Source organism: Pseudorca crassidens, chromosome 5, assembly GCF_039906515.1.
Source record: "Pseudorca crassidens isolate mPseCra1 chromosome 5, mPseCra1.hap1, whole genome shotgun sequence".
NCBI lineage: Eukaryota > Metazoa > Chordata > Mammalia > Artiodactyla > Delphinidae > Pseudorca > Pseudorca crassidens.
In genome coordinates, this window is record NC_090300.1 from 33,149,243 (window position 1) to 33,162,325 (window position 13,083).

Sequence of the window (13,083 nt, forward strand, 5' to 3'; positions counted from 1 at the left end):
TGCTTCCCACTAGCTATCTATTTTACATTTGGTAGTGTATATATCCCAGTGTCTTCTTATTGTCATTATTTTGTTTACATCTTCTGCTTCATTTTGAATTAACTTTGGTGTCTTTATTCCTAGAAATTGTTTATCTAGTTTTTTTTTAATGAGCAGAGATGGTTTTATTATTCTCTGTATTATCTTGATTATTTTCTTTATTAAATTTGCCATAAGGGTTTTATTTGTTTGCTTGTTTCTGCCTTGGCCACTAATTCTTCAATTGTCAGTCTGGTCATTTTCCCTCCTGGATGTTTTCGAGATATTCATCTGCTTTCATTGAGCTTGCAGTCTAGTTACACAAACAACCATTTGGTAGGGAAATGAAGAGTCTCTGGCCCCTTTAAAAAAAAAAAAACTGATAATTTTAGAAACTCTTCGAGGAGATAATTTCAAAATCCTCAGTGAGGTTTTACGTTTTATTTTAAATTTATTTTTATTTCGGACGTCTTAAAAAATCGTTTGTTTAATCGTTTCTAATCACTTTCAGGCAATTATCTTTGCCGTGAGAAGTTCATCCTAAGTTTGATTTTATAAACTACACTATTTCCGGGAATTTTTGTTTGTTTGTCTTACTACTCTGGTTTTGATTTTTAGCACCTGTCAGGCTGCTCCGACTTCAAGAACCACCTGCCACAACAGGCAAAGTACGAGATGATTTAAAAGCTCCCTGGAATCCGTGTTGGTCATTCCCTTCCCGACCTCTCTCTCGCGAGATTTGGAAACCGGAAGTGAATTATATTGCTGGAGTCTCAATTGCAAGAGGCGGCGTCTCAGTTAAGGTTGGCGGGATCTGAGCGATCAGTCGGGTCTTCGTTGTCCGGCCTGGGCTGGCTCTGGTTTAGGGGGTTGCGGGCAGCGCTCCCTGCCTCGGGCCGGCAGCATGCGGGTGGCTGTGGCCGGCTGCTGCCACGGCGAGCTGGACAAGATCTATGAGACGCTGGCGCTGGCGGAGCGGCGCGGCCCGGGACCGATAGACCTTCTGCTATGCTGCGGCGACTTCCAGGCTGTGCGCAACGAGGCCGACCTGCGCTGCATGGCCGTGCCGCCCAAGTACCGCCACATGCAGACCTTCTACAGGTGAGGGGCGTGGCTTGGGCCCGGGCCCCCGCGGTGCGAGGTGTGACTAGCCAGCGGTGGGGGCTGAGAACCCGGGCTGAGTTGGAATCCTGTCTGCCACTGACCAGCTGTCTCTCTTAGTTCCCGTCTTTGTTTACGCTGTGTGTCTAGGAACTGGCGCTTAGTAAATGTCACTTTTCTTCTTTCGATTCATCTGTTTTGTTTCGGAAGGTATCGCAGCCTGAGGGGAAAATCTGGAGGAAGAAACTGACAGGTTAATCTACTTTATGCTTAATAGGACTCTGGGACTACTTCATTTATTGATCGAGGAGTTTTTATTGGACACTTGCTATGTGCTAGTTCTCATTCTAGAAACTAAGGTTGTTGCAGTGAACTGACAAAAGTTTTTGACCTCATTGAATATACGTTGGCTTGAACCCAAGGTGGCGGCCCTGAATCATTCTTAAGGACAAGGATGGACAATTCGTTTAGAAAGGGCTTAACTTTTTATGATGAGCTCAAGTTTTTTTTACTTCGGACCTTATTTTGCTTTTCTGCTATGCCTAATAGCACAGGCATGCCCAATTGCTTTTCTCTATGTCTCATTTCTGCTATGCCAATTGACAACTTTACCCTTATGTTCTAGGTATTACTCTGGAGAGAAAAAGGCCCCAGTTCTCACAATTTTCATCGGGGGTAACCATGAAGCCTCAAATCATTTGCAAGAGTTACCCTATGGTGGCTGGGTAGCACCAAACATTTATTATTTAGGTATGTGTTCGTGGGTAATTTCTTGGTCTGATGGCATGGAAGAGCCTGTCAGGATTTGTTTATCAGTTGATCAGCATCTTGAAATGTATGGTGTTTTGGGAATGTCTCTTGATTTAAATAATCATGAAAATTTAATTAAAATAATTCATTTAAGTAGGTAATCATGAAAATATGTCCATGCATCATCTAGTGCTTTAAGCAATACTTAATATAACTGCAAAGAGCTTCTGTACGATTTGCAATCCCTTAATTTTTTTCTTACTCTTCTTATTAAATTAAAAAAATGAACTTTTTATAATGGAAATATTTAAACATACACAAAAGTAGAGAATAGTATAATGAATCTCTGTACCTATTAAACAGCTTTAACAACAATTATTGTTCTGCCATCCTTCTTTCAACCCACTCCCCGCCTAAACTCTTTTGTGGGAGGAGGTGACAGGAGTATTTTATCTATTTATTTTTTAATATTTTATTTATTTATTTATTTATTTGGCTGTGTCAGGTCTTTAGTTGTCGCATGTGGGATCTTCCTTGCGGCGCGGGATCTTCCTCGCGGTGGGCAGGCTTCTCTCTAGTTGTGGCGCCTGGGCGCTCTGGAACTCCAGAGTGTGCTGGCTCAGTAGTTGCGGCATGAGGACTCTAGGGGCTTAGGGGCATGTGGGATCTTAGTTCCCTGACCAGGGCTCAATCCCATGTCCCCTGCATTGGAAGGTGGATTCTTAACCACTGGACCACCAGGGAAGTCCCAACTGGAGTATTTTAAAGCAAACCTCAGCCATCGGATTATTTCACCTGTAAATACTTTAGCATGTGTTTTTAAGTGATGAGGATTTAAAAAAAAATACCACAACTACAGTACCATGATTATACCTATTACCTATCATTATCTGTTGCCTAGTTCATGTTCAGATTTCCCTGATTATCACAAAGATGTCTGTTTTACAGTTGACTTGTTCAAATAGGGTCCAAACAAGGTCCACACTTTCATTTGATTGTCATGATTCTGAAGTCTCTTAGACTATAACTGTCCCTTTTTGCACTCTCTTCTCCCCCAAACCCCCATGCTGTTTATTTGTTGAAGAATATGGGAAATTTATCTGGCAGAATTTCCCACATTCTGGGTTTAGCTGATTGGATTTCCTTGGGTTGTTTAACGTGTTCCTTTTATCCTCTGTGTTGCTTATAATCTGCATTTAGATTTATAGACCTGATTAGGTTCAGGTTCAGTTTTAGTCCTTTTAAACTATACAGTCCTTTCATCTCTTTATTTAAATGTTTATAGGTGTTTCTAGTGATGACATTATAACTTCAGAAATTTAATTTCTCTATGTCATTACTGATGGATCAACTTTTGACAACTGTAGTATTGTGAGAAGGTGAAATTGTCTGAAGATGATCAATCAAATGAAATAGAGAAACTGCAGGTTTCTATATTCTATAAGTCAAAGGTATATGTTATATATACCTTATATATAACATATAAATCCATCATAGGACATTTTCCCCTATTTCCCCCGCCACATCCCCACATTCCTTTAGGTACCAAATTTATGTATGTCTGTTTCCCTCTTCACACTCCCTGTCTCATTTGTTCCTTCTTTTCTGCTCAGTCTCTTGCCTCCGTAGTCTGTCTCCCTACTCTATGTTATATATTGTTGGCATATTTTCTATGTAAAAGAGTAACCTCATCATGACACTTAATTTTCAAATAATTTTAAGACTGCATGATATTCTAGGCCTCTAAACTGTTTGTTCAGTTAGTAAAGATTGCTTTAAAAAAATGATTGCTTTTGCCTACAGTAATTTTATTTAACTATGTAATTTTTCAGGCTTGGCAGGTGTAGTAAAATACCGAGGTGTAAGGATTGGTGGAATCTCTGGTATCTTTAAATCTCATGACTATCGAAAAGGTATTGTTATGCTTTTTTTTTTTTACATTTTATTACATTCTTTTTTTCTTTTTTTAATTGGAGTACAGTTGATTTACAATGTGGTGTTAATTTCAGGTATACAGCAAAGTGAGTATTGTTATTCTGAGAATTGTTTTTAAACTTAGAACTTCCATACCCCATAGTAACTTAAGCATAATATACAGTTTGACTTTTTCATTGGATTTCTCCTATGAACTGATTAATTTATTCTTAAATTTATATTATAAAATATTTTATAAATATGAAAAAATAGAGAACACTAGAACGTATTATCTGTGTATACACCATCTAGTTTTATTTGGTATTTTGCCACTTTTAGTTTTGATTTTTAAGAAATAAAAGAGTACAGATACAATCGAAGTTCATTGTTTATCTGTCCTCAGTCCCATCTCTCTCCTTTTATTCCTCCCTTACCTCACCAGGCAGTCACTATTCTGAATTTGGTGTTTATCATTCACTTGATTATTCTATATCATTACCATATCAGTAACAGCTTTAAACAGTGTATTATATAGCATGTTTTAAACTTCATATAAGTGTATCATTTTACATGTATCTTTCTGCAACTTCTTTGTTTAATATGTTTTTTAAATCCATGTTGATACATGTAACTCTGTCATTTAAATTTGTGAATAGTATTCCATTGTATAAATGTACCACACTGTATCTGAATGAATTATATCTTGATTTTAAAGTTAAAGGAATAGCTTGGATCCACATTGATTTTAAAATTTCATGAATTAAGTTGACAGCTAAAACTTACATCCTCAGTGTAACTGTTAAATCACAAGTCTGTTCCTTGCAGCCCTGTTCCCCATGATTCTGAACTATTGTGATGGGTCTGCAAAAATAGGCCATCTTCTACCTGGCAGGTGTGGGCACAAATTGGAACCACTCTTTGGAGGAAAATTAGTTAACATCTGTGGAAATTATAGAAGTATTCTTACTCAGGAGTTCTACTTCCAGGAATTTATCTACAGATATATTCCACAAGTGCAAAATGATATAAACAAATGTATTTCAGCCTTGTTTGTAATAGCAAAAGATAGGAACTAGTTAAATGTGTCATGATATAACTATACAGTGCAATGCTATGAAGTCAAAAAGAAGGAAAAAAGAAGCAGCTCTATGTGTGACTAATATGAAAAGAACTCCAAAATAAAGTGAAAAAAACAAGGCACAGAACGTGTATAAATTATACTGCCACTTGTATAGAAAGAAAAGGGAGGATAAAGAAATATGTATATTATATGCATATAATGACATCCCTGGAATAAAATACTGAAACCTGATTAACACTGGTTCCCTGTAGGTAGGGTTACTGATGGATGGGGGAAGGAATAGGAGAACCCTGTCCGCTTGTTTTAGCAGCTTGATTGACGTAAAATTTATGTACCATTGTAAGTACACAATTCAGTGATTTTAGTAAATTGTAGAGTTATGCAGCCTTTAGCACCATCTGGATTTAGAACATCTCTATCATGCCTAAAAGTTTTGTGCCAGACTTAATCCCTGCTCCCATGCCAGCCCTAGGTACCCACTAGGGTCTACCCTCCAGGAGGAATACTTTTTACCCTATGCCTTTCTTTTTTTTCTTTATTTTATTGAAGTATAGTTGATTTACAATATTGTGTTAATTTCTGCTGTACAGCAAAGTGATTCAGTTACACATATATATACATTCTTTTTCATATTCTTCTCTATTATGGTTTATCACAGGATATTGAATATAATTCTCTGTGCCATACAGTAGGACCTTGTTGTTTATCCATTCTGTATGTAATAATTTGCATCCGCTAACCCCAAACTCCCAATCCATCCTTCCCTCACCCCCGCTCCCCCTTACCCTATACCTTTCTGATGGTATCTTGAAAATCTTAAACTATGTGACTAAACAATGTATTCCAAAATTAAATATAATTTAATTTAAAAAATCATAAGCCTCTCACTTATTTAGATTTATAGTTGGTGATCAGTTATTAGAAAATACCAGCATTTTGAGTGTTTTTTTAATAAAATTTTCAAGAACCAAAAGCATTGTTGACAAGCATCAGTTTTGGAGAAGTGTACGTATGTATTTATACTTGCAGTATTTAAGGGAGTTGATAATAGCTTATTTCTCTTCTTCAATTTAAGGTCATTTTGAGTGCCCCCCCTATAATGCAGCTACAATAAGGAGTATCTATCATGTGAGAAATATTGAAGTCTACAAATTAAAACAGGTATGTAAAAAGTACATTACGGCAGACTTGAAAAAATGGTAAACTAATTCTCTACCAGAATGTATTTTGATCTGCTACTTCCAAGAAGAGCTCAATTCTGTATTTCCACAATTTGGATCTTGAGTTGTTTTTAGGAGGTTCACAGATGAACATTTTTTAGATTTTAATGGCTATACATTTATTTTAGTGATTAATAATAAAATAAAATATTTGATCCATGACTTCAGCTACCATTCCTTAGGGTAAGGCTGAAGAATATATATTGGAATAAAGTGATACTTGAAAGAAAGTGTTAAATATTTTATTTTAAATAATGATATTAAATAGAAAATAATAGTGAAGATGATATGGGAAAATTGTGAAGGTGATAAGTGAAACACTGGCTCAACTGGAGAGTAAATGAAACTAGGTTTTTGTTTGTGAACCCATTAAATGTCTGACACCGGGCTAAGCAGCTTTCATCCGTGATAGTTCATATAACTGTCACTCAAATTCTGTCATGCAGCGTGTCCAACTTTGTCACACTAAGGGAGAGAGGCCAAAGGCTCAGATAGATAAAGTAACCTGCCCGGACTTCCCACACAGTTAAGAGCCTGCCAGAGCCCCCAGGCTGGTAGGGCCTGCCAGACTGAACTCAGGCCCTTCCCATCATAAATACAGCCTCGACTGGAACATAAAGATGTTTACAGGTATGCCCCATTCATAACAGTTACTTACCTTTTACTTTTTACTTTTACTCATCTAAATCCTACTGGTCCTTGGAGACCCAGCTTAGATTTCACTTCCCAACCAGTGTTCTAGTTTAAAGTCCTCACCCTTCTCTGAATTTTTGTAGCACTTATTGCCCATACCAGCTTTTCAGTGGTTAATCATGTCATCTTACCTTTTGTATTTTCTTGAACACTTACTTAAATTATTTTAATTTAGTTGTCCAAGTATTTGCTTTGGATTACTTGACAGTATGGAGTATATTTTGTGTTCTCCCCAAGAAGACACCAGCTACCTTAAATACCTCTAATATAATTTTTGTAGTAAACGGAGAGGTTTTTTTGGTGTTTACTATGTGAGTCCATCAGAAAAAAAAAAAAAAGGTTTACTGTAGGTTAGGTTTACTGTATCATTTACAGTACAAGTCTCATGAAATCTGGACATTGATCTTAAAACAGTAGTTTCTTTACTAAAAGGGAAAAGAACAGTGCATGTTGTAGATTTTAGAAACCCAGTGCTAAAGACCTTAGCTGATTGGCAATCTAATCAAAGTGTGTCTCTATTGAACTGCCTTGCCACGGAAAATAAAGGTGATTTGTCAGGCAGAGAGAAAGGTGTTTCTCTTTGCCTCGATGAGTGAGTAGCTCAGTATTTCTGTGACTTCCTTAAATAAAGTGTTCTTAGAATGAATTACACAGAAATCTACAGATCTCCGTGGGTAAATGGTTGTGTGGCGGTGGAGAGAAGGGAGGGGATTGCTTTTGGTTAATCTGTTTCTAAGAGCTTTCTTTCTTTTCTTTGTCTGTTAAAGCTGAAGCAGCCTATGGACATATTCTTATCTCATGATTGGCCGAGAAGTATATATCATTATGGAAATAAGAAGCAACTTCTTAAGACTAAATCTTTTTTCCGACAAGAAGTGGAAAATAACACATTGGGAAGTCCCGCTGCCTCAGAACTTTTAGAGCACTTAAAACCTACTTACTGGTTTTCTGCACACCTGCATGTGAAGTTTGCAGCCTTGATGCAGCATCAGGTAGAAAACAAAATGCTTATTCTTTGAGTTAACAAGCAGTTATTGAACATCTACGGGCTAGGCCCTATGGGCATAGTTGGAAAGTTAGAGAAAGAGATCAAAGGTGACTTTCCTTTTGTGAATAACTCAGTATCCAGTGGGGAGAAGGGACAAGCAAGCAATTATAAAATAGTGTAATAAGTTTGTGACAAAAAGTGCTTAGGATACTGTGGGAACACCTAAGCCAGGCCATGGTGAGAGGGGATGTGGACAGAGAGATGAAGGGATAGAGAAGGTTTTCTAAAGGAGTTGATGGTGCCAGGAAGAAGCAGATTATCAGGGTAATCTAGGCCCAGGGACCGATGTGTGCACAGGCTGGAAGGTCTGAGAGCGTGGTGCCTTTGGGGAAGTGCAGCTGGTCCCTGGGGCTGAGGCACAGGGAGAGATGAAGCTGGAGTGAGATCATAGCTGCCTTCTGGGATATGCTCTGGAGTTTGGGTTTTAACCAGGAGGTAATGGGGAAGGTTGGGGGTCATGAAGTCAGAGTTTCATTTCAGAAGGATTAGATTGGCAGCAGTTTTGTGTGTGGATTGGAGTAATGTTAAATGGGAGGCAGAGGAGGCAAAAGATGAGGTTCTAACCTAAGGCAAAGAGGGAACACAGAGAATGAAGCAGATTCCAGAGAGATTTTGGAAGCAGAATCATCAGGATTTAGTGACAGAGGGAGGAGTGAATCTAGAATGACTCCCAGAGTTTTCCTTTGGTAATTGCATGGGGATGGTGCTTGATGCAAAGTAGAAAATAAATACCTACTTAGAGTTAGGCTTTAATGGAACTATGCAGTTCTTCCTTTCACCTCTGATTCTGGTTGAATTCTGACTTTCCCATAAAGTATCCCATAGGAAATACGTTTAGAAAATGCTGGGTTAACAAAGTTCGGGATTTCTTCCCAGAGGCTTGTGTAGAATTTCTGAGAGTCCAGTGTGCTAATGGGTATTACCTTTCTCTGAGATGGCGGAGGGGTTGTGCAGCGCTTCCTGAACTTACCTGACCAAACCCTTTTCTGCGGTAGAGGTACACTTCGGTGATGCTCTTCGCACACGGTCCGGAAGATTCTGTCTGAAAACATTCCTGTGGGCCCTCTCTGTTGTGGGCTTATTCTTACTCCCCAGCTTCACTGGGAGAAGAAGGCGAGGTTACTCTTGCATTTTCCTTTGGGCTGTTGCCAGCGTGATTATCCTCTTCTCACGTCCAAGTCTTCTGTTTCTGTCAGTCACCTTTCCCACATCTGTGTTACTCTCCTCTGTCTCTTGGGGCTCATGATGCTCTTGGATTGCTACTGAAGCACCTAATTTGCTACTTTTCCCTGATTCTGTCTTCTGTTGTCAACCGTGGGGACTTGTGTCCCTGAATTAATATGTTTGATCCCTTTCTGTTGCTCCTCAACTGCCTCTGACTTCACCGGTATTCTGTCTGAGCCCTTTTACTAACACCAAAGGTCATCTTTCCTCAGAACTGCCCTGCTGCCAGGATCTGCCCATGATCTCTGTGCATCCCACCTCTCAGTCCCTCCCCACCACTGAATTAAAACCTGGTCCTCAGCAGGGTGTCCCATCACTTGCTTCCTTGTCTTTCTTTCTCCATGTGCCTTGCTGTTTTTTTTGTTTGTTTGTTTTGTTTTGTTTTTTTTGCGGTACGCGGGCCTCTCACTGCTGTGGCCTCTCCCATTGCGGAGCACAGGCTCCGGACGCGCAGGCTCAGCGGCCATGGCTCACGGGCCCAGCCGCTCCGCGCCATGTGGGATCTTCCCGGACCGGGGCACGAACCCGCGTCCCCTGCATCGGCAGGCGGACTCTCAATCACTGCGCCACCAGGGAAGCCCTGCCTTGCTGTTTTTAGTGAGTCACTTTTTACTTCTTCCAGTGTGACCTTCATGTTTGTGATCCTCCCATGTTTCTTTCTGCTGGTTCACTTTTTAAAAAAGAACTTTATTGGAGTATAATTTCCATATCAAAAAATTCACCTGCTTTAAGTGTAGAATTCAGTGATTTTTAGTAAATTTCCAGAGTTGTGCAAACATCATATAATCCAGTTCTAGAACATTGCCATCACCCCAAAAGATCCTTTGTGCCTCTTTGCTGTCAGTCTTTGTTCTGTCAACATTCAGCCCCAGGCAACCACTAATCTGTCTTGTCTCTATGGATTTGCCTTTTCTGAACATTTTATATAAGTGGAATCACAAAATACATAGTCTTTGGTAACTGGTTTCTTTCCTTTACTTGCTTTTGAGGCTCATTCTTGTTGTCGCATGTGTCAGTGTTTCTTTCATTTTTATTGGTGAATAGTGTTTCATCCTATGGAGTATGTATGTGTATATATCTATATCTATATCTATATCTATATATATATATATCTACTTTGGTGTTGTATCTAAGAATCTTTGCCTAACCCAGGGTTACAAAGATTTTCTCCTATGAATTCTTATACGAGTTGTATAGTTTTAGCTCTGCCAATTTACTTTTAAGCTCTTCCGTTGTCTGATCTTTAACCTTTGTGTTATATGCTTTGGTTTATGTGTGTTATTTGCTTTGATTTAACATTATCATTACCACCATTTCTTTCTGCTTTGACTATTGTAAGGAAGTTGAAGCCCAGGCCCAGAGAGTGTAAGTGCCTTGCTTGTCATTGCACAAGGGGGTATAGAGCTAACTTGTTTTGGAAAAGTAACCATTGTTCCTTTGACACACAACTTAGGGGATTGGGTAATGAAGATTATTTCCATCCTTTTCAATGTCTGAATTGCTTGTGATGTTTTAACGTTCTTTCTTAAATCATGGTTCATATTGTCTAGGCCAAGGATAAAGGACAGTCAGCCAAAGCAACCAGATTTCTAGCCCTGGACAAATGCTTACCACACAGAGACTTTCTTCAGGTAAAAAGAAAATGAAATAACTTTGCAATATAGTTTTACTCTTTCAGTGATTAAAAAAAAATTGTCTCCTTGCAGAAATTATTGGTGCTGTTTGTAATTTATGTGTTCTGAGATTTCTTTGGGAATGTTTAAGTTACATTCATGTTTGTAAGCTACTAAATTAAATTCCTTTCAAACTTTACTGTTATATTGACATTCTTAGAATATTAAAAATAGATATGTACTTCTTAAAATCACCAATTTCTTCTTGTAGGTAATAGAAATAGAACACGACCCCAGTGCTCCTGACTACTTGGAGTATGATACCGAATGGCTCGCCATTCTCAGGGCTACTAATGATCTTACGAATGTGAGTGAGCGCCTATGGAATATGCCTGAAAATAATGGCCTGCATACGAGGTGAGTCTGACCTTCTTTAGGATTTTCCCTCTCCATTGTATGCACAGTTGTTGTCCCCTCCACCTTCTTATTTTTTTAAATCAAGGGAGTTATTGCTACAATTCAGAGTTTATTGACTGGTATGAAAATTGCAAGTTTTCCGTCCAAGAGATCCAAGAAAATAGACTGCTGAGCGCCAACCCAAAGAAGTGTATAAGTGCAGCAAACTATAAGCGCATAAGTGCATGAAACCTTAAGACCGTGGAGATTTGGTTCACACATTAAAATAATTTGTACTTGTTTTAGGGAGTGAGTTAAGGACAGCTTTTTCTAAGAATTGTTTTAATCTCAAAATGGTCCTTTGCTAAGTTAACTATAATTTTATGAAGTGGAATTCTGAAATGTGGTTTATTTTTTAATGCACCTGCCATCCATAGTTGGAGCTCATCATGTGTTGTCCAAGGCTGATAAAATATAAAAAGCTATTGTTTTGGACTTTTCTAGGTGGGATTACAGTGCAACAAAAGAAGCTATGAACGAAGTGTTGGAAAGATTGAATCATGACCTCAAAGTTCCATGTAACTTTAGTGTAACGGCTGCTTGTTATGACCCTAGCAAGCCACAGACACAAATGCAGTTGGTTCATAGGATCAATCCTCAGACTACTGAATTTTGTGCCCAACTTGGCATCACTGACATTAACATCAGGCTTCAGAAGGCCAAGGAAGAACAGCACTTGTGTGGTGACTATGAAGAGCAGGATGACGTGCAGAGTAATGACTCTGGAGAAGACCCTAGTGAGTATAACACAGACACATCTGCCCTGTCCTCTATTAATCCAGACGAAATAATGTTAGATGAAGAAGAGGAATATGATGATAGTATTGTAAGCGCACACAGTGACATGAATACACCATCTGTAGAACCATCTTCTGATCAAGCTTCTGACTTTTCTGCAAGCTTCTCTGACATCAGGATCTTGCCAGGTTCCATGACTGTATCTTCTGATGATACATCCGGTTCCCCAGTTGGCAAGGAGGGGAATCTCGGTGACCCTGTGGAGTTGGGGGATGGAAAGGACTTAACCAATGTGCCGTTGAAGAGGCTGAGTGATGAACATGAACCTGAACAAAGAAAGAAAATCAAGAGGAGGAATCAAGCCATCTATGCTGCAGTGGATAATGATGATACAGCCTAAGACAATTTACTTGTTTTAGTGTTATATGTAGATATGTGATTTTTGAGACTATATTTTTAGAGCTGGATCTTTGACTCAAGACTTAACTTTGTAATAATGAAGTTACATAAATTTTAGTTAGGTATCGACTTTATCTTTAGGCCTTTGTATGTTTCAGATAAAAAAAAATTAAACTTTCATATATTTACTTGATTGAGTACCCCCCTTTTTCTGAGAACATATATTATTCACTTTCAGTTTTTTCAGCAAGCACTTATTGAACACCTACTTTGTACCAGGCACTCTTCCATAAGATGGCACTACAAAGATGAGTAAGACAGGGGTTTTTACCTTCATAGAGTTACTATCACTGTAAATATTTTGGTGTATAAAATATGGCATATTTTGTTTTACAGTTAAGTCATTATTGTATATATACTTGTATATGCTCCCTTTTCATTTATTATAAATATTTTCTCTGGTCAGCTCTTAATGTCTATCGAATATAATTGAAGCTGAAGAGGGTAGATAAGATTTCAGGAAATAAGTACTAAACATTGGCAAACATAAAATCTTATACTTAGTTGATGAGATTAATATAACCCTGCTGACTTTTACATATTATATTTTAGCTTTAGCTTTAATTTTAATGTGACTATACAGGTCATGTGGGCCACAGTTCAGCTTAGTATTAATTACTAGCAGGGAATAAAATAGATAACCAACAGGGACCTAGTGTATAGCACAGGGAACTATACTCAGTATTTTGTAATAACCTATAAGGGAAAAGAATTATCCTAGTAGAGATGGAAAGTGAAAGTAATTTCTGTAGAAGGAATAGTGTTATC

The 13,083-nt window shown here is 38.4% G+C and overlaps 1 protein-coding gene across 1 annotated transcript; it reads left to right on the top strand.

The window, feature by feature from the left end:
• The first annotated feature begins 776 nt into the window (after positions 1 to 776).
• Positions 777 to 12,448, top strand: DBR1 (debranching RNA lariats 1). Its single transcript, XM_067737709.1, has 8 exons — positions 777 to 1,119; positions 1,745 to 1,869; positions 3,702 to 3,782; positions 5,940 to 6,025; positions 7,545 to 7,769; positions 10,600 to 10,680; positions 10,934 to 11,079; positions 11,563 to 12,448. The coding sequence occupies exons 1-8, from the start codon at positions 923 to 925 to the stop codon at positions 12,254 to 12,256; spliced, it is 1,635 nt and encodes a 544-aa protein (XP_067593810.1). The 5' UTR covers positions 777 to 922; the 3' UTR covers positions 12,257 to 12,448.
• The last annotated feature ends 635 nt before the right edge of the window (positions 12,449 to 13,083 follow it).

Excerpts from the sequence above, each read along its gene's own strand:
- DBR1 (XM_067737709.1), top strand. The coding sequence starts at position 923 with ATGCGGGTGGCTGTGGCCGGCTGCTGCCACGGCGAGCTGGACAAGATC. Across the intron at positions 7,770-10,599 it reads CAGCCTTGATGCAGCATCAG|GCCAAGGATAAAGGACAGTC; the intron begins GTAGAAAACAAA and ends CATATTGTCTAG. Across the intron at positions 10,681-10,933 it reads CACACAGAGACTTTCTTCAG|GTAATAGAAATAGAACACGA; the intron begins GTAAAAAGAAAA and ends TTCTTCTTGTAG.